This window comes from Paramisgurnus dabryanus, chromosome 21 (assembly GCF_030506205.2).
Source record: "Paramisgurnus dabryanus chromosome 21, PD_genome_1.1, whole genome shotgun sequence".
Taxonomy (NCBI): domain Eukaryota; kingdom Metazoa; phylum Chordata; class Actinopteri; order Cypriniformes; family Cobitidae; genus Paramisgurnus; species Paramisgurnus dabryanus.
Genome location: NC_133357.1, coordinates 23,768,880 through 23,796,871, shown reverse-complemented (window position 1 = coordinate 23,796,871; position 27,992 = coordinate 23,768,880). Strand labels below are relative to the sequence as shown.

Sequence of the window (27,992 nt, the reverse complement as noted above, 5' to 3'; positions counted from 1 at the left end):
TAAAAAACAAGATATGCCTTTATTTAATAATTATTTACCCTGTAAAAAACTATGGAGACACATCTCTACTTACATTACAACAAAGAAAGACCAGTGTTGAAAAATGTATATATGGGGCAAAAGTCATTCTGTCCACCACACCAGCCCCTGTGTGTGTTAAACAATGTTAAACCTGATGAAATAAACTGCCTGAAATGTTTTGCCTTGGAATTTTGTGGGGTCTGGAATGGGATAAGCACTTGTTAAACCCTCCACAAAACAAGTCAGCAAATAAAAGTGGACTGAGATTAAAACAGGACCAGCCAGCAATACATTACATTACCTTTATGTGTAATGGGTATAAGCACTGCCAAAAATGGTTGGAATTGACATTAGGCTAAAACAATTACAATTAACACAATTTCTATTTTTTTAACTGATTAAATTTTACTACACTTATATTACAACATAAAATATATATATATTTTTTTACACTTTTTAACCTGTGAACATTTCTTTTGTGATTTGTCAAAAAACATTGACTTAAATCATCACAGCAGCCATGTATGTTGTCATGGAAACGCAGGGTCCTCTATCAATGCACAGCAGCGGGGAGGGAGGGTAGACTGACATCTGCTGGTCATAATCTGGTACTGCCGGGCATCTCCTGTTCCCAGAGCAACGGTTTGGTTATTGTGAAAGAGAAGAAAGTAAAGAATGACTACTAAAGCATGAGGATCTTTAATGTAATGACAGTCTCACCAGTGTAACCCCAGATCTGGGCAGATCTCTCCTAGAGTGTGAGAGGCAGTGCAGCACAGCATCATGGATAGATGGGAAAAGTTGATTTTTGGTGATAGAGTCTGTGAAAAATCTCCCTCGATCCAACTGTTGAACTACACACCCTGCAGACGTACAAAGACACAGTATTAGTAAAGTATGATTTTATGGTTTAAAGGGGACTTTATGAATTTATGATTTAAAGGCGACATTTCATAAGACTATTTAAAGATGTTCAATTTATCTTTGGTTTCTCCATAGTACATATGTGAAGTTCAAAATATCATATAGATAATTTATTATAGCATGTTCAAATTGCCACTTTGTAGGTGTGAACAAAAATGTGCTGTTTTTGGGTGTGTCCTTTAAAATGCAAATGAGCTGATCTCTGCACTAAATGGCAGTGCTGTTGTTGGATAGTGCAGATTAAGGGGCGGTATTATTATGGAGCGAATTTTGTGCCAAAATTTTACAAACAAATACAACATTTTGCAAACAAACTCAATCTGCTTTGCAAAGGGAAAACTTGACTCGCAAACAAACAGAAAACGCTTTGCAAATAATAAAGGCAATTTGAGAGAAAATGCAGATGTGTTACAAATATGTACTGTGTTTTGTAAATGTGACCATGATTTTTTCACAAATGTGACCATGATTTTTTCACAAATGTGACCATGATTTTCTCACAAATGGGACCATGATTTTCTCACAAATGTGACCATGATTTTCTCACAAATGGGACCATGATTTTCTCACAAATGGGACCATGATTTTCTCACAAATGGGACCATGCAATCCAGAACAGCAGATGGCGCTGTTTCAACTTTTTCAGGCATTGGAAAAAAGCCCAGGGGAAAAGCCCTGAATTTTAACATACATATCACCCCTGAGAGTGGCAGCAACTGAATAAAGACATTTCATTTGTCGGGCTTCATTCTGTTAATCTCACTGATTTTATTGTAAGTGTTAATAATAATAAATGTTTGTTAATAGTAAACAAATTCTGTGTGTCAAGACAATGAATTCAACTTACAATGCTTATCAAAAGATGCAGGATAATAAATGAAACTCTTTGGAGAAAGAGTGTGGTAGGGACATAATAAACCCAACATCGGCTGTCTGGACAGAGTGGCCAGTTCAAGCAACAGTAACCAACCAACCAGGATCATAGTCATTTGAGCACTCTGAACAAGATAAACTTCTACAAAATGTTAATCCTTTTAAAGTTGGTCTTATCTTGTCAGGCTAGGAGGACCAGTTTAAACCAGCTTCTTTCACAATTGCCAAGTTGGCAAAGCTTCCAGCCTAGTCAAGCTGGTTTGGGCTGGTGTGATCAGCCTGACCAGCTACAGTATAAAAGCAAAAATCCTTCTAATACTAGCTTAAGCTAAAACCAGGCTGGAACACCATCTTAACACTCTGGGGTCGGCTGCGGCGCGGGCGCCGCAAACTCTTTATTTTTCAATCACTCCCCAAAGAGACTTAGATAACTCTGCTGATTTTGGACATACAGATATGATTTATACATCATTTAAAACGTTAAAGTGTCTAGTTTTTTTCTCTCCACTCCCAATAAAAACAGAATGTTGTGCTTTTCGCAAAATTAAGAAAATAAACATGATGCGCGTTTTGTTCTCTCTCCCTAAGTGAAGTCCTTTCAGAAACACGTCAGAAAAATGAACTGTAACTTAACGAATACTTGTCATACAAACAAAAGATAAATGTCTACATAATGCTTCGAATGTCTGCTTTTAAATGATGTAAGTGAAATCGAAAACAAATATTGTAATTCGTTGTTAACTGTATTAGAAGAGAGAGATGTACCGTCTTTCTTCTGTTGCTTCATTATCTATAATGAGCCCCGCCCCGCTCCATTGAAGAGAAGAGCAGAGATCATCCATATTCATTAATCAACCCCACAGTCAATGGACATTCCGTCTCTGCAGCCATTCACTGCTGTGTTGAGTTTTAATCCGAGTGCTGGAAACATGACATCTACTTGTTTACTAGTGACTGTAACTAAAGTTATCTCCAGACGCGAGTGTGACTCGATCGACGTCCAAACGCACACACAAACACACAATGCCTCATATTTGAAGCGCTTTGTGGTATCATTATAAAAGATGCGATTGCACACACCACATAACTGTTTACTCGCGCCTAAATCTCCAGACAGACGCGAGTGTGTGTGCTTCGTCAGTGTGATGGGATCGATGTTCAAACTCACACACACACGATGCCTCATTTTTGACGCGCTTTGTGGTATTCTTAAGATGCAAGTGTGTGTGCTTCGTCTGTGTGACGCGATGTCCAAATGCACACACAAACACACGATGCTTCATATTTGACGCACTTTGTGGTGTTCTTATAAAAGATGCAAGTGTGTGTGCTTCGTCTGTGTGACGCGATGTCCAAACTCACACACAAACATACGATGCCTCATATTTGACGCACTTTGTGGTGTTCTTATAAAAGATGCAAGTGTGTGTGCTTCGACGGTGTGACGCGATGTACAAATGCACACACAAAGACACGATGCCTCATTTGACGCGCTTTTTGGTATTCTTATAAAAGACGATTGCAAACATCACATCTACTTGGTTACTCTCGCCTAGTAAATAAAAGTTATCTCCATGCGCTTATGTTTTCTTTGTGCTTCCGTCAGACGTGATCAACGGCCAAACGCATACACAAACACACAATCATATTTGACGCACTTTGTATTAAGACGCATCTAAACACATCTAAAACCCAGTTTATTCGTGTATATCTCTGCACATTAAGTTTATTTAATGCAGGATCATGCATGTGAAGGCATTTCTTTTGTCTTGCTTTCACAAACAAACACTTAACAATAATGGCATCTTCACATTCCTGCCTAAAGGCTCATTATGCAGCTCATTATGCAAGTGTATTGTTCTTCAGCAGTGTATTGTCAATCACAGATTATTCAAGAGCTTCCAGCCTCCTTGCATATTGCCTTCCTAACCAAAAAGTGACTTTGAAATTGTAAATCAATATATTGTGTTATGTGAAGGAGTAAGCAGAATGATTTTCACATCATTTTAAAGAAAAAACTCTAGACTACTAGATCCTGCTTTGAAAAGTTTTAGGAAAACATGTTTAGAATGAGTTTTGTGGACTTATATCAGTCACTTAATTTTTTTCTTTTTCAAAAACCATGCATAAACATTTTTCTCTCAAAAATACAAACATGTACATACATGTTAATCATATAATATAGTAGCCCAGTTTGTGCTGAATGCAGTGTTATAAGACTTTTGCCATTATTATGTTTTTAAGCAACTGAAAAAAGCACAAATGTCAGTGCAGGTCAAAACTTCTCCAGGGCCCTAAAAACCTCTTAGACCCCAGAGGGTTAAACCAGTCAACCAGCATAGGCTGGTATTAGCTGTTATTTTTCTGCAGGGGATATAATAAATTTTATTTATAATGCACTTTCTAAAACTCAAAGCACCATAATATATGAGATTCTCAGGAACATACACATACAAAAGTAAACAAGTTAGTAATAATCATTTTGCAATAGTAAGCTATTTTAAAAGGATAAGTCTTTAAGGATCACTTAAAACAGTCCAGTGATGGTGAGTTTCTTATCACCAAAAGAAGAGAATTTAGAGAATCAGACGGGGTATAGGGATTGACAATTGCAAATGTATAGAATTCAGATGGAATTCAATGTCTTTACACACAGAATGTGTTTACTATTAACAGACATTAATTATTATCAACACTTTCAATAAATGCAGAGATTAACAACATGAACCACGAAAAATTAATTTAGTCTTCATTCAGTTGCTGGCACTGTCCGGGGTGATATGTAAGTTAAAATTCAGGGCTTTTCAGGGAGACTAGTTGAAAATGCCTAATAAGGTTGAAACAGCGCCATCTGCTGTTTTGGATTGCATGGTCACATTTGTGAGAAAATCATGGTCCCGTTTGTGAGAAAATCATGGTCCCATTTGTGAGAAAATCATGGTCCCATTTGTGAGAAAATCATGGTCACATTTGTGAGAAAATCATGGTCACATTTGTGAGAAAATCATGGTCCCATTTGTGAGAAAATCATGGTCACATTTGTGAAAAAATCATGGTCATATTTACAAAACACAGTACATATTTGTAACACCTCTGCATTTTCTCTCAAATTGCCTTTATTATTTGCAAAGTTTTTTCTGTTAGTTTGCGAGTCAAGTTTTCCCTTTGCAAAGCAGATTGAGTTTGTTTGCAAAATGCCAAATTTGTTTGTAAAATTATGGCACAAAATTCGCTCCATATATTATCCCCTTCTGACATCATAAGGGGAGACAAATTTCAATAACCTATTTTTTCACATGCTTGCAGAGAATGGTTTACCAAAATTGGCATGTTTGTATTTGTATTTAAAGAATGAAGGGAAACATACAGTATGTGTAGCCTACATTCATTCTAAAAAGTCCCTCATGTTGTTATTTGGAAACCTCCAAAGAAGGGTGTAAATAGTTGTGTTTCAGATTTGAGTTGTGTGTCTTTGAAATTGACCCACCTTGACATCCAGCTATGTAAACAGTGATGTCCACTTCTGCAAAATCTCGAAATATCTAGAAACAAAGTGGTTAAACATAAAACAAAACAAATTTAGCTTTTCTGTTCTTAAGATTATTTCTATTTGCACCTGAATAATGATCTAAACCAGAGGTGCCCAAACCCAAAGTTGGCCAGCAATGACCTTTAATTTGGCCCGTCAAAAAAGGATAAACGTCATTGATGCAGATGTTCATATTTCTAATTAAACATTTTTTAAAATGTAACATTTTATGTTTTATTTGTACATTACAAAAATGTAAATTATAATTAAATGTAAGAAATTAAAGTGAATAAAAGGACATTTAAAAATGACTGGCAAAAGGATATCTTTACAGTTACCTTTGAAAATAAAACTGCATTATTTATACATGAACAGAAGTAATATTAGAAAATTATAAATAAGGAAATATAACACCGCAACATTTAATTCTATCAAAAATATATCAGGTTTGATATTTGGCCCTTTTGGTATGAAAACGCTTGGGATAATTTTGTTAAAATACTGCATAAAGTCTTACAAACCACTGTGGTCACTGTGTTGTGTAGAAAGATTAAAGAGATACTAACAAGGGGGGGGGGGCTTTGACTGAATGGTACTTTGGGGAAACCAAAATGGTTGTTTTATGGCTACAGATGTGATAAACCTAATCTTTAGATTAGAACCTACGACAGCGAATGTTAATATTAAAAGTTAACATTGATGTTAGTAAAATTCAATGCATTTAAAATGATTTTGTAAAAGAGACATCTGGAAAGTCAATGTGCATAACAAAATCAATGTTGAATGGAGATCTGAAACATATAAACTAGAATAAATGACACGGTACATCCTTAAATAAAAGGTACAAAAGCGGTCACTGGGGTGGTACCCTTTCAAAAAGTACACATATTAGTACCTCAAAAGTATATATTGGTAATTCAATGATACCTAGACTTTTTTAAAGAGTACCGTCCCAGTGATCTTCTCTAACTTTATTTCTAAAAGTGTACACAAGAAAGGGATTTATTAAAAAACACCTTTATATCTTTTGTTGACAATAAAACAGTATGTTATTTGCAGTCCAGTATGTTATTTTCTCAATGTCAGTTTCAGTGTTTTGACTGAGTGTTAAAAATGTGATGTGGTTTTAATCTCTTACGTTTGTCAGTGTTTTTAGCGTGACTGTGTCAATGAAGCTGACAGTACTGAAGTCCAGGATGATGGAGTGTTTATCCATCTTTCCGGAGATCTGCTCTGGCTGGAAGTCTTCATCCATGTTATTGTGGTCAAATGTTGATATCTCGTATTCACTGATAATGCATTCACGGTCAGTCTCGTGTCGACGTGCACGTTTAGAGTCACGTACATTCTTCATTGAGATCACCATTCTCTTTGCTAACTCTCTCAAAACTCCACTCTATAAAAACAGAAACTGGGAATATTAAAGGTGCACTGTGTAACTTTCAGAAGGATCTCATGACCGAAATGCAATATAATCTACATAACTATATTATCAGTGGTGTATAAAGACATTACAAAATGAACGGTATTGTTTTTATAAACTTAAAATGAGCCGTTTTATCTACAGTGAATACACCGCGAGTCCCCTCAGATGAAAGTCGCTGTCATGTTTCTACAGTAGCCCTAAATGGACAAACTGCTCTTTAGAGCGCGTTAAAGTCGTTAGTTTTATTTTCTTGTGCACAAACGTGTTCTCGTCGCTTCCTAATATTCTGATTGAACCACTGATGGCACATGGACTTTATTGGCGATGTCTTTCATTTTTTTCTGGGCTTGAATAGCGTCGGTTAAATGGCAGTCTATGGGACAGTCACAAGTCTCCTGTTTTTTCAGAAATATTTCAAATGTATTCTGAAGACAATTGAAGGACTTATAGGTTTGGAACGACCCAGGGGTAAGTGATTTATGAACAAATTTTCATTCTGGGGTAGACTATCCCTTTAATTGGCCTTTATTTAATAAAGACGATGTAGCCTAGTGGTTAGAGAGTTGGGCTTTTTGAGAGTGCGTTGCATACTTAATAAGCATGTCACTTTCATTTTACTTTAAGACATTCTGGCTTTCTATATTGAACCCCGGACAAACCTGACTAACATCCCATCCCTTTATCATACTCGCTTATCTAATTCATCCCAATAAAATGATTTCTGCTACACTCATTTGTGGCGTGGTCCTTGCTCATTCCTCTCTCACCTGTTTATCCTCTTCATTCATTTGTATCTTTCTTGTCTTCTCTGCATGTTTCTCTCTCATCTTTTTCACCTTGCGAAGCTTTGGAAAATTTATTCCACTCTAGACAGAAAAAAAAACAGAAAGAACGAACAAATGCTGGGTGTTACTTTGTTTTCCCTGCTGAAAGTGAGACTGATCTCCACCATAAATTTATGGACAGCTGGTCGTCAAAGACTACTTCAAGGTTTCTGTCTGTTTTATAAGGTTTTAATGAGGTCATGCTGTACTGTGGGGTGTGCCGAAATACAAGCAGCTCTGTCTTAGCTTGGCTTAGCTGGAAGTGATCCAAGCTGAGATGTTTTCTAGACAAACTATAATGCATGCTGCTATGGTTGGATCATCTGGGTGAAATAATAAGTAAATCTGCATGTCATATCAGCATAAAGTGGTAGGAGAACCCATGCGCCTGCATGTTAGGTCCTAAGGATGTTATCTACATGGAGAAAAGTAGTGGTCCAAGCACTGATCCTTGAGGGACCCCAATGACAATATGGTGAGCTGTGGACAATGCATTCCCCCATAACACACTTAAGGATCTACCGGAGAGGTAGGATTTAAACTAGAGGAGTACCTGTGTTCCCTAGTGGTGTGTGTGCGGGTGTGTGTGTGCGTGTACCTGGTAATTATCACGTTGTGGGGACCAGTTGTCCCCACAAAGATAGGAATACCAGTATTTTTGTGACCTTGTGGGGACATTTTGAGGTACCCATGAGGAAACAAGCTTATAAATCAAACAGAATTATGTTTATTGAAAATGTGAAGTAGCGAAAGTTTTCTGTGATGGTTGGGGTTAGGGTTTGAGTTATACAGTATAATTTATATTTGTACAGTATAAAAACCATTATGCCTATGGAATGTCGCCCTAAACATGGAAACCAGTGTGTGTGTGTGTGTCCTTTACCTTCTCCATTAGAGCTTCTTGATAGAGTTCAGCATTGGCATAGTAGATCATACCAGAGGACCGGAAGATAGTTATACCTGTGATTTCTTTGGCCTACTCACAGCCATGAGACACAGATATGCATTTTTAGGTTGATGCACATAAACTTCAATAACAAACGCCTGTAAAACCATCCTAACGTCACTACAGTAAAGTATAACAATGGCATCAACAACAACATAACATCAGTCGCATAATTTATTCATGCAGCAATGCATGTTAAGAGTCCACAGACCATTGTATGCTTTATTACAGTGTATAAATAAACACTTTTCCTATGCAAGTCTCACCTCCTTATATGACTCCGTCTCTAAGTACAGTTCTGTGCCTGGCACCCTACCAAGTAAAGAATATCGTGGACTAGACAGACAGAAAGTAAAGTAGTTAGGCTCATGAGATAAGCACTTGTTATCTTTATAAGCACATAAATACACACTCACCACTGGGTCCTGAAGATCACAGTGAGAAGACTGAAGGTAATGGACGCCAGCAAACCCAGATCCAGATTAAACAGAACAGTACAGAGAAACGTCACAAGCCACACCAGCTATAACCCAGAGGAAAATATTATTGTTCAGAGGTTTGCTCTTTTATAACTCTGGAGATTGGATGGAGTGGTCAGTTGAATACTATTAACTGAAAAAGTTTCAGCTATAAAGTTGGAGATATAAAATGAATGGAGGATAATTTGGATCTGGGTAAATTTGATGAGAGTTCATATTGAAATCTTCAATAATATTGACTTTTAAATGCAGATTGAACAAATCTGAGCTCAAATTATGACATTGTTGACATCTTGTCTGAAACTCATGGACATATAATGGACATATTTGTGACCCTGGACCACACAACCAGTCAATTTTTTTAAAATTAAGATTTATAAATCACCTGAAATAAATACATATGCTTTCCATTAATGTATGGTTTTAGCTTTTTGCTAAAAATGTTTTTTTTTTTTAAGAAACCTACCCATATTTTAGGTGATAAAAAGAGAACTAATGAAGGTAGGATATCAACGTTCTTTGTTTTGTTTTTTGAAAGCAGAGAATCTGTTATTTCATTCGATATATTGCATGTTTTTATATTTAAAGAAGAACATTTTCAGGAAGTCATTAAACTTTTGTGAAAATCATGATTAATATACTAATGATTTTTGGCATAAAAAATATCATTTTGACACATACAATGCATTGTTGGTTATTGCTACAAATATACCCGTGCTGCTTATGACTGCTTTTTGTGTGTCTAGGGACACATTTGTGTGATTTTAGAGTCTTTATTTAAGAGAGATTTAAAGGGGCACTCCACTCTTTTTCTAAATATTTATAAATTTAAAATTTGCGATTTTCTAGGCCGATATGGCTAGGAACTATACTCTCATTCTGGTGTAATAATCAGGGACTTTGCTGCTGTAACATGGCTGCAGGAGGCGCAATGATATTACGCAGCGCCTGAAAATAGTCCCTTGCTATTGAAAGTAACCAAGGGGACAATTTTCGAGCAGTGAGTAATATTATTGCGCCTCCTGCAGCCATGTTACAGCAGCAAAGTCCTTGATTATTACGCCAGAATGAGAGTATAGTTCCTAGCCATATCTGCCTAGAAAATCCCAACTTTTAATTTTCCGTCGGTCTTAGTACACAATGTAACTACAGAAGAGTCAAGTTTTAAATAGGAAACATAATCAAACTCTTTGATCATTTTTGAGCGCGATGCTAATGGTCTAATCAGATTTAATGGATTGTGCTAAGCTATGCTAAAAGTGCTAGCGCCAGATCAGATCAGCTGAATGGATTCCAAAACGGTAAAAATTAAATGTTTAACTCTAGGGGAGCTAGAAAATGAACATATTTTCAAAAAAAGTGGAGTGTCCCTTAAAGCAAATGTTTCCCTGATAATTGGATCTCACCAGATCTACTCTGTTGCTCTTCCATAGAACAGGAATATCCTGAAACTGCATGAACATTCCCTTCAGATTTACAAAAACAATAGTGGACAGCACAGCCTAATGACAGACACACAAAACCAAGATCAACATTGCATTTAAAATTTGCTCTGATACACGCATACACACATTTAACACATAGTATTTATATCCAAATAGATGGTTTACTTTGGGCAGCTCCTCAAATAGCGGACCAAGCTTCAAAACAGTGATAAGTACAATAATAGCTGATATGGCACCAGCAACCTGTAAGGCATAATAATATATTACAATATATTTAGCAGACACTTTTATCCAAAGCGACTAGAGTGCATTTAATCCATAAGTTTTCTTTTAATCATTATGTGTTTTTCCTGGGATCAAACCCATGACACCTCTGGGCATCTCAATGCAACACAATGGTCTAGCAGTTGAGCTACATGAACACTGTTACTGTGTATACATATCTGTGCATTTAATAGTTCACACAGGTCTAAATTACCTGTGTCTTTCCCCCAGTGCTCTCCTGGACAAGACTTCGAGACATGGAGGACGTGACGGCGTAACACTGAAAGAACCCGCCAATGGTATTGCTGAGCCCCAATGCTACAAATTCCTGTGGAGAAAGAAAAAAATCTTAATTTTTATCAAACTTTAACTGCAGACTTCAACTTTACACAATACACCTACCAGGTTTTCTAGGACAATGTGAGTTCATGTAAAGCCCATGTTAGTTTGTATTAAATAATTTTTTTATATTCTGAGAGTTTGATTGTGAGTATGCGAGTACCTGATTGCTGTCTACTTTATATCCATGCTTGAGAGCAAATGTCTTGCCCAGAGAAATGTTGATGGCATAACCAACTACAGCTATAGCAAAGGCATCCCCTACAATCGACGAGAAGAAAGATATCTCTGGGAGGCTGGGCGGGGCCAACCTGGAAAAGGGACGAAGGTTAGATGTTTAAAAAAATCTAATGCTATGATGCTAATGAATATGAGATTAGTCTAACAAATTGCGGTGTTGCAGATGTTAAAAAGGTTTAAAAGTTAAAGTTCACATTATAACAATAACTATAAAAAATCTAGTATACAATATAGTTTGTTGTAGTTGCAGTTGCCGTGAAATTGACTTCATAATGTTTTTATTCTACTACAGATGCAAAAGGCAGGGTGTTGAGGACAATGGTTATAGCCGCTGTAAATGCAACAAGAACAGCATATTAAGACATTTAATGACATGTGAACAATTATAAACTACAAACTTTTGATTAAAGGAAATATGCAATATTAGTGCCATTAAAGGTAGATGATTTGCGTGAGTACTGCGCCTCGCGAGCGATTTAGCATTAAGTTATCGTCCGGTGGTGTAGACGCCAATATAGTTATCGTAATAGGTAATGTTATAGTTATTGTTATAATGTGAATGACCCTTAAAGGTCCAGAATAGATTTATAGCGGCATATATTGGTGAGATCTTCAATCGCAACCAACGGCTCAGATAGCTCACCCCTCCCTTTTGAAACATATAGAAGTAGGGATGTGCATCTCCATAACTAAGTCCAATGCGATACGCATCTCGACGCATAGCCTATGATACAATTGATTAAAGAAAATATGAGCAGCTACCGATGTGATTCACCCCTTTACAATGCAGTGCAGTCCGACATTTTGTGTCTAGTTAAGTACAACACATTGCTTACGTATAAAGATTTTTTTTTAGAAATATAAATTGTTCTATTGTTGTAGGACTCAGCCTCTTTCTTTTTTTATTTATAATTTCTCCAGCCTTTGAAAAAAATATTACGCAATTGGGACACTTGTAGCTGACATGCAAAGATTTTTTTGATGTAACTGTTGCACACCAATGAGGAAAAATATTTCTTTCCAGTATTTTAGAGGATCGTTTGATCTGGGCAAAAACACATCTATGAGGTATTGCCTGATTTTTTCCTACCCTGTCAGTCAAACGCAGATTCGAAAGGTACCCCACCATTCGAAACACTTGTAAAATGGGGCCCTTCATTTAGCCGTAGTCACAATGGTGTAACGTGCAGTGGCTGCTTGTGCTAAATTTTTTTGGGGTGGAGCGCATACAAAGTCAAACATTTACTGTAGTAATGCAGGACTGTAAATAGCCGTTTATCAGGTTCCATAGGAGGTTGTAGATTGGGTTCTAAAGAAGGTTTTATAGGAGATTTTAAGGAGGCTCTTAAAAGTGGGTTGTAATGTGAGTTTTAAAGTGGGGTTTAAAAATAAGTTCTAGAGTGGGTTCCATAGGAGGTTCTAGATTGGGTTCCATATGAGGTTCTAGATTGGGTTCCCTATGAGGTTCTAGATTGGGTTCTAGAGTAAGTTTTAAGTGAAGTTTAAAATGGGTTATAAAGACAGGTGGAAGAGTGGTTTCCATAGGAGGTTCTAGATTGGGTTCTAAATAAAGTTCTAGATTAGGTTGTAGAGTATGTTCTGAGTGAGTTGTAAAGTGGGTTCTAAAGGCAGGTTCTATGGTGGGTCCATAGGAGGATATAGATTGGGCTCTAAAGAAGGTTCTAGAGTAGGTTCTAGATTAGGTTCTAGAGTATGTTTTAAGTGAGTTTTAAAGTGGGTTCAAAAGACAAGTTCTAGAGTAGGTTCAAGAGTATGTTTTAGTGAGCTTTAAAATGGGTTCAAAAAACAGGTTCTAGAGTAGGTTCTAGAATATGTTTTAAGTGAGTTTTAAAGTGGCTTCTAAAGGAAGGTTCTAGATTGGGTTCTACAGAAGGTTCTATAAAAGATTTTAAACAGGTTCTAAAGAGTGGGTTGTACTGTGAATTTTAAAGCGGCTTCTAAAGCCAGGTTCTACAGCGGGATTTTAAAGTGGATTTTATAGGAAGTTACAGATTGGGTTCTATAGGAAGTTATTTATTGGGTTTTACAGGAGGTTCTAGAGTGGGTTATACAGAATGTTATATAAGAGATTCTAATAGGTTCTGGTTCTATGATTGGGTTGTACAGTGAGTTTTCAAATGGGTTCTAAAGAGAGGATCTAAAGTGGGTTCTATAGGAAGTTCTATATTGGGTTCTACAGAAGGTTCTATAAAACAGTGGGTTGTACTGTGAGTTTTAAAGCGGGTTCTAAAGACAGGTTCTAGATTGGGTTCTAAAGAAGGTTCTAGAGTAGGTTCTAGAATATGTTTTAAGTGAGTTTTAAAGTGGCTTCTAAAGGAAGGTTCTAGATTGGGTTCTACAGAAGGTTCTATAAAAGATTTTAAACAGGTTCTAAAGAGTGGGTTGTACTGTGAATTTTAAAGCGGCTTCTAAAGCCAGGTTCTACAGCGGGATTTTAAAGTGGATTTTATAGGAAGTTACAGATTGGGTTCTATAGGAAGTTATTTATTGGGTTTTACAGGAGGTTCTAGAGTGGGTTATACAGAATGTTATATAAGAGATTCTAATAGGTTCTGGTTCTATGATTGGGTTGTACAGTGAGTTTTCAAATGGGTTCTAAAGAGAGGATCTAAAGTGGGTTCTATAGGAAGTTCTATATTGGGTTCTACAGAAGGTTCTATAAAACAGTGGGTTGTACTGTGAGTTTTAAAGCGGGTTCTAAAGACAGGTTCTAGATTGGGTTCTAAAGAAGGTTCTAGAGTAGGTTTTATAGAAAGTTCTAGATTGGGTTTTAAAGAAGGTTATATAGGAGATTTTAAGGAGGCTCTAAAGAGTGGGTTGTAATGTGAGTTTTAAAGTGGGTTCTAACGACAGGTCCTAGAGTGGGTTCCATAGGAGGTTCTAGATTGGGTTCTAAAAAGGTTCTAGAGTAGTTTTTATAGAAGGTTCTAGATTGGGTTCTAAAGAAGGTTTTATAGGAGATTTTAAGGAGGCTCTAAAGAGTGGGTTGTAATGTGAGTTTTAAAGTGGGTTCTAACGACAGGTCCTAGAGTGGGTTCCATAGGAGGTTCTAGATTGGGTTCTAAAAAGGTTCTAGAGTAGTTTTTATAGAAGGTTCTAGATTGGGTTCTAAAGAAGGTTTTATAGGAGATTTTAAGGAGGCTCTAAAGAGTGGGTTGTAATGTGAGTTTTAAAGTGGGTTCTAAAGACAGGTCCTAGAGTGGGTTCCATAGGAGGTTCTAGATTGGGTTCTAAAGAAGGTTATATAGGAGATTTAAAGTGGGTTCTAAAAACAAGTTCTAGAGTGGGCCCCATAGGAGGTTCTAGATTGGGTTCTAAAGAAGGTTTTATAGGAGATTTTAGGGAGGCTCTAAAGAGTGGGTTGTAATGTGAGTTTTACAGTGGGTTCTAAAATAGGTTATAAAGGGGGCTCCATAGGAGTTTCTAGATTGGGTTCTAAATAAAGTTCTAGATTAGGTTCTAGAGGATTAGGTTATAAAGAAGGAGATTTTAAGGAGGCTCTAAAGAGTGGGTTGTAATGTGAGTTTTAAAGTGGGTTCTTAAGACAGTTTCTAGAGTGGGTTCCATAGGAGGTTCTAGATTGGGTTCTAAAGAAGGTTATATAGGAGATTTTAAATAGGCTCTAAAGAGTGGGTTGTAATGTGAGTTTTAAAGTGGGTTCTAAAGACAGGTTCTAGAGTGTGTTCCATAGGAGGTTCTAGATTGGGTTCTAAAGAAGGTTATAGAGTAGTTTTTATAGAAGGTTCTAGATTGGGTTCTAAAGAAGGTTTTATAGGAGATTTAAAGTGGGTTCTAAAAACAAGTTCTAGAGTGGGCCCCATAGGAGGTTCTAGATTGGGTTCTAAAGAAGGCTCTAGAGTAGGCTTAATAGAAGGTTCTAGATTGGGTTCTAAAGAAGGTTTTATAGGAGATTTTAAGGAGGCTCTAAAGAGTGGGTTATAATATGAATTTTAAAGTGGGTTCTAAAATAGGTTCTAAAGGGGGCTCCATAGGAGGTTCTAGATTGGGTTCTAAATAAAGTTCTAGATTAGGTTCTAGAGTATGTTCTAAGTGAGTTGTAAAGTGGGTTCTAAAGGCAGGTTCTATGGTGGGTTCCATAGGAGGATATAGATTGGGTTCTACAGAAGGTTCTAGAGTAGGTTCTAGATTAGGTTCTAGGGTATGTTTAAATTAGTTTTAAAGTGGGTTCAAAAGACAGGTTCTATAGTGGGTTCCATTTGAGGTTCTAGATTGGGTTCTAAAGAAGGTTCTATATTAGTTCTAGAGTATGTTCTATAGAAGCTCTAGATTAGGTTCTAGAAGATGTATTAGAGTGGGTTCTACAAAAGGTTATATGGGAGATTTTAAAGAGGTTCAGGTTCTAAAGAGTTTGTTGTACAGTGAGCTTCTAAACAGAGGTTCTAGAGTGGGTCTAACAAATGTTCTCTAAGAGATTCTAGAGTGGGTTCTATAGGAGGTTATAGATGGGTTTTACAGGAGGTTCTAGAGTGGGTTATACAGAATGTTATATAAGAGATTCTAAAGAGGTTCTGGTTCTATGACTGGGTTGTACAGTGAGTTTTAAAGTGTGTTTTAAAGAAAGGTTCTACAGTGGGTTCTATAGGAAGTTCTAGATTTGGTTCTACAGAAGGTTCTATAAAAGATTTTAAAGAGGTTCAAAAGAGCGGGTTGTACTGTGACCTTGGACTGAGTTTAACAACAGGCCACCAACAGGGGGGCTCATTTACATTAAGTCATTTAGCAGACGCTTTTGTCCGAAACGATTTACAAATAAGGTAAACAATAGAAGCAATTATAGCAACACAAGAACATCAATGCATAAGGGCACTGGAAATCGTCTCATCAAGTCTAACACAGTATACATAGCCATGGGTTGGTTAGTACATATTTGTAGTAAGAATGTACAGATACAGATAAAGAAAAAAGGAAAGTAGAGAAAGATAGTAAGTCCTATATTAGAAAGTGATTTAATGGTCCCAGGTGAAAAAGTAGTATACTTCCATAGTGTACTTAAAGTGCTTTATTTTCGCACACTAATTTTGTACTTAATATACTAAAAATTCATCTTTAGTACTTCTTAAGATGTTCTTAAGATCATCTAAGTGTACTTCACTGTGCTATTTTGAGACACCATAAATATGAACTAAAATGTGCTTAAAATGTATTTAAAAAATGTATTTAGATACCACTTTTAGTAAACTTGAACCCATATTTGTATGAAAGTTGGGTTCAAGTTTATTTCAAGTGTTAAGTAAATACATTTTTTAATACAGAGATAGTATGTTAAAAATGCATTTTAGTTCATATTCATGGTGTCTCAAAATAGCACAGTGAAGTACACTTAGATCATCTTAAGAACATCTTAAGAAGTACTAAAGATGACTTTTTAGTATATTAAGTACAAAATTAGTGTGCGAAAATAAAGCACTTTAAGTACACTATGGAAGTATACTACTTTTTCACCTGGGGTGGAAAAGATGGGTTTTTAACCGATTCTTAAAAACAGCTACAGATTCAACAGATCACGTCACGACTGGTAGAACAGTCCACAGATTTGGAACAGCTCAATAGAAGGTATGCAATAATGTTTTTTTCCTGTTTTCAGATGGCACCACAAGGTGTTGCTCGCAGTGTTACCAACGCAGTATCACATCACTGAAACCGAACATTTTTGAAAAACCCTGCCAGGGTAAGGTTTTTCAAAAAACAGTGCAGTGTTGTCATGTAGACAGTACAACTGTTTTTTTTTACTACTGATTAAGGCTTCTGATTGGCCAATGTGGGTTTACGATTAGGGTTATATCACTGCCTGCTGGTGTGGCATGCTCTTGACAGCGTGTGATCACGTGTTTTGCACTTTCATGTAGGCGGAGATTTATTTTAAACCGAGCATGTGTGGATGGGATTTTTTTAAACCACAGGAGGAAAAACTCTGGTTATAAAAAAACCTTTCTCCGTGTGGACTAGACCTTAGGCGACGTCTCGTTATAGTTTTATTTTTGTTCAGGAGAATGATCTCGCGCTCCTGTAGTGTTTAACTTCAGCAGCGATGCGCAGACCTGTCAGTGTATGGCATCAAAATATCGCGAGAGAGTTTAGAAACCAGTGCGTCATTATAGCAACACTGCCACCAACTGGACATGACTAGGAATAACATATAGTCAAGTAATATGGGCTATTTGCCAAAATGGCATTCAGATTTTTTCATTTTCCTGCTTAAAATTTTTTCTGTCAAAGACTTTTTGGTTAACGCAACCGACACACAGTGTTTTTCTCGTGGGGGCTTCTTTAAACAACGGCACATTCCTGTGCCCCAAGACGGATCCGAAACCAACCAATTAGAGCTCAGCCTCAAGTCACATGTTTTTACCCTTTTTACTGACCTACATAGACACTCATTTGGGATGCGCCCCAGACACACAAACATGAGACACACATAACAAACTCAGTTTTTGATGTTTTTGTTTTTTGTTAATAAATGATAACTTGATTAACAGTAAAATAGTACGCCTAAATGATTATATTATGTAATAATTCGCACTATATATTTATCTTTTTGGCAACATGTTAAAGTAGCTTTTCTCTCTGGCCAACTTTAAGGGCTCTATCTTACACCCGGCGCAATGCAGCGCAATGCGCGACGCAAGTGTCTTTCGCTAGTTTCCACCCTAATTTTCACGTTTAGCGCCGCGTTGTTTAAATAGCAATTGCATTTGCGCCCCCTTTTGCGCCCATGGGCGTTCTGGTCTGAAAACGAGGTGTGTTCAGGCGCATTGTTGGCGCGTTGCTATTTTGAGGCAACTAAAATAGACTACGCCATTGACCAACAAAAACCTGGTCTAAAGTCTAAAGTCAATGGCGCAATGTGTTTTATGTTATTTAAAGAGCGCATTAGTAAAATGCGCCTAAACACGGGAGGACAACGCGGGTTTGCTTATCACAAGGTACATAATGCGCAGCAGCACAAAAATGCTTTTAAATATGAAAGATTAAAGGATTGAATGTAAAAGATTATTATTGAATCTCTTGGACATAAATGAGGACAGATTATGAGACGTTAGAAGGCGCAAAGAGCTGCTTCACCTGCAGCCTGCTAAGTAAATAAATGCTTTGCTTTAAACAAATGCGTCTGTTTTTAAATGTTTTTTTTTTAATGCTACCTCACGGATTTATTGTCTATGATGACTCTGTACCTGTGGATATGGTGAGATGAGAAACATTTTTAAGTAATGCTTAAAAAAACTCTTTGCTAAAAAAAAACGCTGTCCAAAGTGCTGAAACGTGAGAAGAGCCGTTTGTAAATTCTTTATCTCCTGTTTATTACAAATAAAGTATTTTTAGAGTACAAACCTTATCTTACATGCTTGTAAATAATTTTTTGATGATATTGGATAGCCATACATTAAAAGCAATTACAAGCCTGCTTTTTACTTCCATGACTAAAAGAAAACGGGTTTTAAAGGTTTTGATAAAAAAATAACAATTTCAATACAAGTGAAAAACAACACAATTATTTAACATTAATCTTAAACTGGGGATCTTCTTCCTCCGCTTATTTTTTCAGTTTACAAAGTCCGTCATCTAAATAGGGATTAGACATAACGCCAGCGCAACTAGCTTTTAAAGGGGATGAGAGCAGAGACTCTCATTGGTTTATTGCACGTTACGCCCAAAATACTCCCATTACAATAGGACCTACCCTTTTCGACCATGCGCTCGGCGCAAAATCCATTTTTCCCGTCGTTAAATTAGCAAAAGTGGATTCGGACACGCCCATTTAGATGTTGCGCTGTGCGCTTTAGACAATGCGCTTAGATCGTTAAAATAGGGCCCTAAGGGGGCGACACCGTAACGCCCCCTATTGACCAGTCACCACTGGTCACGTGACTTCGGTGTTTCGAATCACTTCCTCACATGACATGGGTGTTTCGAATCACATTTCGGAGCAGTGTTTCAAAACATCGACACTTCAGGATCTCGACACAGTGTCAAAATATGTTTCGCAGCAGCCATCCCTACTAATAATTATACATACATAAATCAGTTTTTTATCGATGCAGTTTGGTAGAAACGATGCTTTGCGATGCAAATGCTAATTTGTATCCGATGCACGATTTTTAAAACGATGCGTCACATCGTTAACTTTTTATGCCGATGCACAGGGCGAATCAGGGAATCTTCCCATCCCTAATAGAGAGACTACAATAGCGGCCACAGCACAAACATGTCATTGTCTGAGACAACAAAGTAACCAAACCTGATCTATAGAACAGTTTGTTCATTTACTGCTACTGTAGAAACATGGCGGCGACATCCATCATGTAAGGGGACATGCGGTGTATGTTGATAAAAATGTCTCATTCTTAGAGTTCATTTTGTAAGGTCTTTATACACCACTGATAATAGAGTTATGCATTACATTGCATTTCTGTCAAGAGATCCTCATAATAGTTACCCAATGCACATTTAAGCCTTAAAAATTACAAAAATATATTATGAAACGCACACCCTTACCCATTTGGAATCTCTCCCACAACATCAACACCATTAACATCTCTGAGATCAATTTTATGTGAAATAAGAGTCCCTGCAATAATCTGTAAAAATACAAACAGTATAAAGTTAACAAGTTAACAGCATCTCTCTCTCTCTCTCTCTCTCTCTCTCTCTCTCTCTCTCTCTGTGTGTGCACACTTACCACCATGAGCTCTACTGGTATAGGGAGAGGTAGTTTGTGACTGTAGCAGGAGTTTATCTCTTTGACAATGATCAAAACTATGAGAGACACCAGAGTGACCATCAGAGTGGGTACATGTGTTTGGGGTAATAAACTGCCCAGGTCCAACAGAGTCTGAAAAACAATCAAACAAGAATAACTTTACACTTTAAATAAACTGAATAAAATGTATATTTTAAGAGACTTTTTTAAGATAGATGAAATGTTTAGTTAAAGGTGCAATGTGGGACTTTTAGGGAGGATCTCTTGACAGAAATGCAATATAACCTACATAACTATATTATCAGTGGTGTCCTTACATAATGAACTGTATTGTTTTTATTACCATAGTATGAGCTGTTTTTATCGACATACACCGCGGGTCTCCTTACATGGAAGTCGCCATCATGTTTCTACAGTAGCCCTGAACGGACAAACTGGTCTACAGGGCGTTTCGTCCCAATGTTGTTTCAGACAACGACGTGTTTGTCCTGTGGCGGCTACCTTCACTTCACTATGCATTTTGAGCTGTGGACTGAGCCGTTAGTTGCAATTCGCAATCTCACCACTAGATGCTGCTAAAAAACCCACACTAGACCTTTAAATAATGCATAGATTTTGTGCATGTAAAATACAGACATGAATCAGCTGCAGGGGTCCAGTGAATCTTCTGGGTGACACTCCAAACATGTATTTGAGCTGAGAGATGATCACATGAGTGGCTGCACCGGTCGTGTAACCCCGAACCAACGGCTCGGAGAGATAGGTCACCACAAACCCGAACCGAACCAGACCTAACAAAACCTGTCAAACATGATCTTCATTAACAATGGATCTATCCATACATCCATTCAAATATTCATCCATCCATCTCACCTGAAATATGCCACAAAGTATTGTTGTTGTTGCTGCTACTTTTACCCGTAGCTCGTCTCGCACCTCCGTATCCACTATGATCGTTCCATTAGTACCATTGATCAAAAAGTGATCATCAGGAGCCAGGCGCTCGGAGACGCTGCCGATCATTAAACTTATCACAGCAAAGGTTCCTTTAAAGAAACAGACATCAATACAGTGTGTGTGCCTATTCAGTTGAGCATTAAAACATTGTTTTGTCACATTACCTTTATTTATCCATCTCTCTCTTACCTATTGAGATGTGTCTAGATGTGCCAAAGATGAAGTAAACAAGTACAGGATAGAAGGAGGTGTAGAGACCAAAGACAGGAGGAACAGAAGCCAGAAGAGCATACGCCATACCTGAGTACATATCACACACGCAAGCCTTTACACAATATATTTGTTTAGAGACTTTAGATACACTTATTTTAAAGTGATATAAGCTCAAACATATTAAAGTTTAACCTTAACCATAGCCCTTGTTTGTGGGGGCAAACCAATAATGGGATTTCGAAAGATTCTGATGTCATTTAATGTCATTTGATCTTTTGTGAAGTTTTTCCTTGTGCTTGGGGCTTGTTGCAAACTGACCCTGAGGCAGGTGCATAATTCCCACACTGACACCCGAAACCAGGTCACCAGGAGCATTTTTCCGAATGGAATAACTGGGAATCCAGGATAGAACCGGAATCCACGTCAGAATCAAAGTCCAGAGGCGCCCTACAGAGCACCTGGAGCAGAAATAACAGGAATGTTAAAATGAAAAGTTAATGGAAAATAAATTCAGGAAGAAAGAATAAACAATAATTGTAAATCATTTCTTATTAGGTGAGCAATTCACTAGAAAATAAATGGATAGTACATTTCCACCAAAGTTGCTTTGTGTTCTCATGTCCTTGGGTTTTCAAATCACACTGTGTAAACTAGGGTTGTATCGATATTACAAACTGAACCGAACGATCGCGATACACCGCCCACGATACGAATCGCGGAACTCTCGTGGCGTGCCGCGGTACTCTCACGCCTCCTGCTGCCCATTGTTGAGGTTAATGTTAATTGACTAACTGATCTATTCATTTAAACAAAATTTTCTTTGCATACATTTGATTATAGTGTATTAGTAACGACTAATAAGAGCTTTTTAAATGCTGTTCTAAATATTATATTCCAGAGTTTCTGTTTTCCAAGTGCATGTCATGTCACGTGACTTGGGAGTGAGCGCAGAATGGCTGCTCCGCCAGAGATTGCAGATCCCCGGACACATTTAAGTCTCTCACTGCGTCCCAAACCGCCTAATTCCATACTATATAGTAGGCAAAGAGTACGAGAAGTAGTGCTTTTCGTCTACTATATAGTATGGAAGTATACCGTTTGGGATGGGGCGTCTGTGTGTGTGGTATCCTGATATGTTATAGGTATCGGCAGTTCTACTCCACACCACAAGAGGCGTCATTGATCTACTGCATCATGTGGGTCCGGGCATGGGTGATAAAAACATACATAGAGAAAGTGATAAGCATGCTCTGTTACTTTGCACTGTTATCTTTATAGTAGTAAATAAATACGAAGTAGTAGTACCGTTATAGTGCTAGACTCAGTCTTTATTGATGGTTTTCCAGTTCGTGTCGTAGACAAAGCACAGACAATCTGTCGTAACTGTGTATGTGTGTGTGTGCGTGGGCGTGTGCATGCTTGAGTGCGTGCGTGCGCGCGCGTCAGATCGGAAACATGTGTTACGGAAGAGCGCGAGATCATTCTCCAGAACAAAAGTAAAAATGTAACAAGATGTCGTCTGTCTGAAGTAAAATCACGGGGTTTACACGTTTGTTGCTATTTTAATCGCATCAGTATTTTGTGATTTGTTTATATTTGCCTGTGCAGCACAAAGTGACACAAAGCATGAAATGACAAGAGATGGCGGAATTTTTAAAAGTGAAAAAGTCTAACAACCTCTGGTGTGTGTGTATGATTACCTTGATTAGTTCATTACTGATAATAAACCCACATTATACTCAAATTTACAGATTCATAGTACATTTATTTCATGCATTAGTTGACTTCAACAGTAAAATTTTCAGCATAGCTATGCAATGATATTCATCACCTGATAAATGGCTATTTACAGTCTTGCATTATTCAGTTAAAGTTTTGTTTTAAGTTTGTTTGCCAAAGTTAATAAAGAAAAAGTCAAGTTATTTTTGTTGTTATTAGATAAGTTAATTTATTGTTCCTTAGCATTGCTGGTAAAATGACATAACCCACAGCAAACCGAACTGTGGCTCAAAAACCCTAAACCGAACCGTGCCATTGGTGTATCGTTACACCCCTAGTGTAAAGATTTGTGTTCCTTTCTCTGCGGTTACACCAGCATACATAGCACATTACATTAGTCTTAAAATGTGCTACAAGAGAGTGTATATCAATATGACATTTTGATGGCATTGTTAAATACGTTGTTTAAAATATGTTGTTTTAACAAAAGATGAATATTTAGTTAGTCCTGTGGGTAAATGTTTCATTGTTGCGCACACAAGTATTTTTTTCCCAACTTACATAATAACTTAGATATAACTAAAACTGTATTGCACTGTAAAAAACTGTCAGTTGTGGTTGCCAGGAAACTGGAAACTTGTAAACAACATGCAGTTAAAAACTGTATAAAAAGCCGTAGCATTTTCTTTTGTATATTCCACAATTCTTACCTGTATTTTCAACGCTATAGCATTTCGTACGTATTTTAGGTTAATTCATATTCATTTGTACGACCATATTCCATACAGTTTTGCATGATTTGCCTTTATCCCCCTGACATTGGGTTTAGGGGCGGAGTTTTATTATTGTTTTATAATTGTCAGGTTTTCCATGATTAACTTTGAACGAATTTATACGAATTAGCCAACTCGTAAAATGTGTACAAATTCACGTGAGATCAGGCTGGTATTTTTCATGATAAAGTTTTGTAAACTTTAATGTATGTAACTTGTAAAAAATTTAAGAGGAAACATAATTATTTAAATAAAGTATCATCAAATGTGAAGAGTAACGCAGGAAAGGTTCTTTTACTGTTTTTTAGCGTAAATGTACGGTGTCTTGTATTTTCAACGTACAGAGTCCATAATCTTACCAATATTTTACAGTAAAAGTGTAAAAATGGTTAATAACCATAAAATATATGGTAATTAAATAACAACTGTTACTTAGAAAACCTTATACCACAGGTCTGTTGAATGTTTGTGGTAACCGTGGTATAAGAGGAATAATTGACTCCGGTCCTTTGAATTATTTGAAAATAATGCACACCCGTGGTGTAACGGCACTCCGCTTCGCCAAGGTGCCGCATTGCACCTTGGGTGTGCATTATTTTCTTATAATTCAATAGCCCGTCGTCAATTATTCCTTACGTAAATCATGGGAGAGAAGTATTTTCAACGTACAGAGACCATAATCTTACCAATATTTTACAGTAAAAGTGTAAAAATTGTTAATAACCATAAAATATACGGTAATTAACAACTGTTACTTAGAAAACCATGAATCATAGGAGAGAAGTATTTTCAACGTACAGAGACCATAATCTTACCAATATTTTACAGTAAAAGTGTAAAAATTGTTATTAACCATAAAATATACGGTAATTAACAACTGTTACTTAGAAAACCATAAATCATGGGAGAGAAGTATTTTCAACGTACAGAGACCATAATCTTACCAATATTTTACAGTAAAAGTGTAAAAATGGTTAATAACCATAAAATATACGGTAATTAACAACTGTTACTTAGAAAACCATGAATCATAGGAGAGAAGTATTTTCAACGTACAGAGACCATAATCTTACCAATATTTTACAGTAAAAGTGTAAAAATTGTTTTTAACCATAAAATATACGGTAATTAACAACTGTTACTTAGAAAACCATAAATCATGGGAGAGAAGTATTTTCAATGTACAGAGACCATAATCTTACCAATATTTTACAGTAAAAGTGTAAAAATTGTTAATAACCATAAAATATACGGTAATTAACAACTGTTACTTAGAAAACCATGAATCATAGGAGAGAAGTATTTTCAACGTACAGTGATCTTACCAATATTTTACAGTAAAAGTGTAAAAATTGTTATTAACCATAAAATATACGGTAATTAACAACTGTTACTTAGAAAACCATAAATCATGGGAGAGAAGTATTTTCAACGTACAGAGACCATAATCTTACCAATATTTTACAGTTAAAGTGTAAAAATGGTTAATAACCATAAAATATACAGTAATTAACAACTGTTACTTAGAAAACCTTATACCACAGGTCTGTTGAATGTTGTGTTCTGATTGGCTGAGCAATGTTTGTGGTAACCGTGGTATAAGAGGAATAATTGTCCTTTGAATTATTTGAAAATAATGCATACCCGCGGTGTAACGGCACTCCGCTTCGCCAAGGTGCCGCATTGCACCTTGGGTGTGCATTATTTTCTTATAATTCAATGGCCCGTCATCAATTATTCCTTAGGCAAATCATGGGAGAGAAGTATTTTCAACATACAGAGACCATAATCTTACCAATATTTTACAGTAAAAGTGTAAAAATTGTTAATAACCATAAAATATACGGTAATTAACAACTGTTACTTAGAAAACCATACATTTTACTTTATATCACTGTAAAATGAAATGTGATTTTTTTTTATCTCTTTGTTTTTTGATTATATATGTAAAGGTCTTTTTAGGCCTTGGCTTTTTTGCCTTTTTTGTTAAAATTGTGAAAATTTTTACCGTGTGATAATTTTGTGGCAGATGCAGTAAAGTGACAATTCAAAATATGTGACCCTGTCGGTGAAATCCAGGCTAAAGTCTCAAAACCTTTGAGATTAGGGAAATCAAAATTTTATTTTACATTAATTTCAGTCTTTGACGTGATCTTACTTAGTCAATATTAAATATATCTAGGTTATATTTGTACAGAATGTTCTTTACATTATATAGCATGATTTTATGTAATAAACAGTAAATAACCAAAAATGACTTCAGTTTGGTTTGTCACAGACTAGGTCACATAAATTTAGATAAGAACATGTTTAAAACATTAACGTAATAATCTTCTAGTCAGTCGAAATGAAGGCTTGCTTTGACAAAACACACTTTTTGTGTTTGTGTCTTTATATCTTACCTCATAGAGTCACGGATCTTGTCTTTCAAAGAGGGCCCTTGGATTTCATTCTGCCATTGGGCTACTTCATCCAGGTTAATTTTATCCAGTATAATCCTGTCCACGCAGAATTTTGCTCCGGAGACACTCATATCTACCTAATTCATGTGCACAATATGATCCTTTCAGTCTAGATTGGGGGTTCAATATTTCAGTAACCCACCTCAAACCCCTCCCAGGGGTAATGTATGAATTGTGGTCTTTGTTTTCCTTAAGAGAAAAACATTTAGATTTTCCGAAGCACAGATAAAAAACGTGTGAAGAGGCCGAAACATCTTGAAAAGTAATTCTGCTATGTTTTCGAAAATCTAAACCACATGAATCATGTCCAGAAAATATCTTATCAGTTGTGACAAGTCCATCCCCCAACACACCTTCCTCCACACCCACAACAGACCCTATAAACATGGACGTGCCAAATAGATCATGCATCTGCAAATGAACTTACTGTTTGACACTTCACTAACTCACATGCACGTAAACAGTGTTTTGCTTAAACTCTGCCGACATCAATGGGATTTTATTATCTGAATTCATTTTTGTAAAGACAGTTTGTTCTAGGTCAGTGATAATAAAATGACACTTTCAGTCTTCAAAAAAGTTCTAGCTTTGTTATATGAAAAGCAACAACTCATTAATCTTATCTTCAGTAAGTGTGCATGTAACAAAATACAACACATTTAAGCAATTCCAAACTACATCAATCTTAATAACTACCATTCATTTTGTATATAATCATTTAGAAGTGATATATTATTGTAAATGATGGATAGAAGTGAAGCACCTTATTCAAAGTGCATGTAAAATGAGCCTTAGAAAAGTTTAACCCAGACTGAAAATGCATTATTAAATGCCCATGAGAAAGATGTAATGTTATAGAAATTGCAAAATTGACCTGGTACTAATATGAACTGTTTAGGTACAAAGGTTTACTTTTTGAAAGAGTACCGCCCCAGTGACAGCTTTGTACTTTTAAAATACGGCCCATAAACAAACTGAGCATTTTTATTTTGATGACATTGTTTCCCTATAACAGTATGAGTCCAAAAAAAAAAACAATTTACATTCCAAAGGGCACATAAACACTTTCTATTACCTGTTAGCTTTCAGATTTATCTTCAGATAGTTAAAATGTAATCAAATTAGACAATTAGATTATAGTAAATAATTTGGTCAAATGTAAGTACGTGTACCACATCCCGTTATCGCACATAATATTTGCTGAATATGCCTTTGGCAGTGGTGATACAATATAAAAATTAAACAAGCTGTAAAACATGTTTTGGTAGATAAACAACATCATAATACTTTTATAACAGTCACAGGAACATTATCTCTCTCTCTCTCTCTCTCTCTCTCTCTCTCTCTCTCTCTTGCATTAAGTTTTTTTAGCTCTAGTCCTAAACTGATCCCCTTTGTTATATAATCAATATACATCACACACCAAACTTATACATAAGAGTTGTAATAAAATATGAACTCATTTTATATATTTTTTTCTTTTCCACAGATGGAAATTGTGCTAGAGAATAAAAAGAGAACAGGTTCATTTTCAGGTGAACTACCCATTTTAAGAGCATACTGGTTATTTTGGGGGTCTTTGTGTACCAAACCCGACAGAATATACTACAGTATAACCCACTTTGGATTTTATTTGTCTCACATTGTTTTCTAGCCTCTGTCTTACATCAATAAGTCAGCAGTCAAGATGATAGCCTGTTATAAACTTCATGATTATTGCACAGCTTATGTTGTAAAATGGCTCCTATAAGTTAAATGTTATTGTCATCTACACAAACGTTATGCACATTTCCACTACAGTGTAATTATTACAGTTTT

At 36.4% G+C, this 27,992-nt stretch overlaps 1 protein-coding gene across 1 annotated transcript; it reads right to left on the bottom strand.

Moving 5' to 3' along the window:
• Positions 1 to 23: 23 nt before the first annotated feature.
• On the bottom strand, positions 24 to 26,417 carry slc26a6l2 (solute carrier family 26 member 6, like 2). The gene is made up of 19 exons (XM_065286327.2): positions 26,115 to 26,417; positions 21,539 to 21,678; positions 21,197 to 21,307; positions 20,924 to 21,096; positions 20,687 to 20,851; positions 20,030 to 20,182; positions 19,846 to 19,928; positions 11,234 to 11,381; positions 10,946 to 11,059; positions 10,633 to 10,710; positions 10,429 to 10,524; positions 8,960 to 9,066; positions 8,810 to 8,879; positions 8,481 to 8,573; positions 7,541 to 7,639; positions 6,486 to 6,743; positions 5,306 to 5,360; positions 742 to 884; positions 24 to 646 (listed from the first exon to the last, which is right to left on the bottom strand). Exons 1-19 carry the CDS (start codon positions 26,243 to 26,245, stop codon positions 620 to 622), a joined length of 2,244 nt encoding a protein of 747 aa, XP_065142399.1. The 5' UTR covers positions 26,246 to 26,417; the 3' UTR covers positions 24 to 619.
• Positions 26,418 to 27,992: the final 1,575 nt, after the last annotated feature.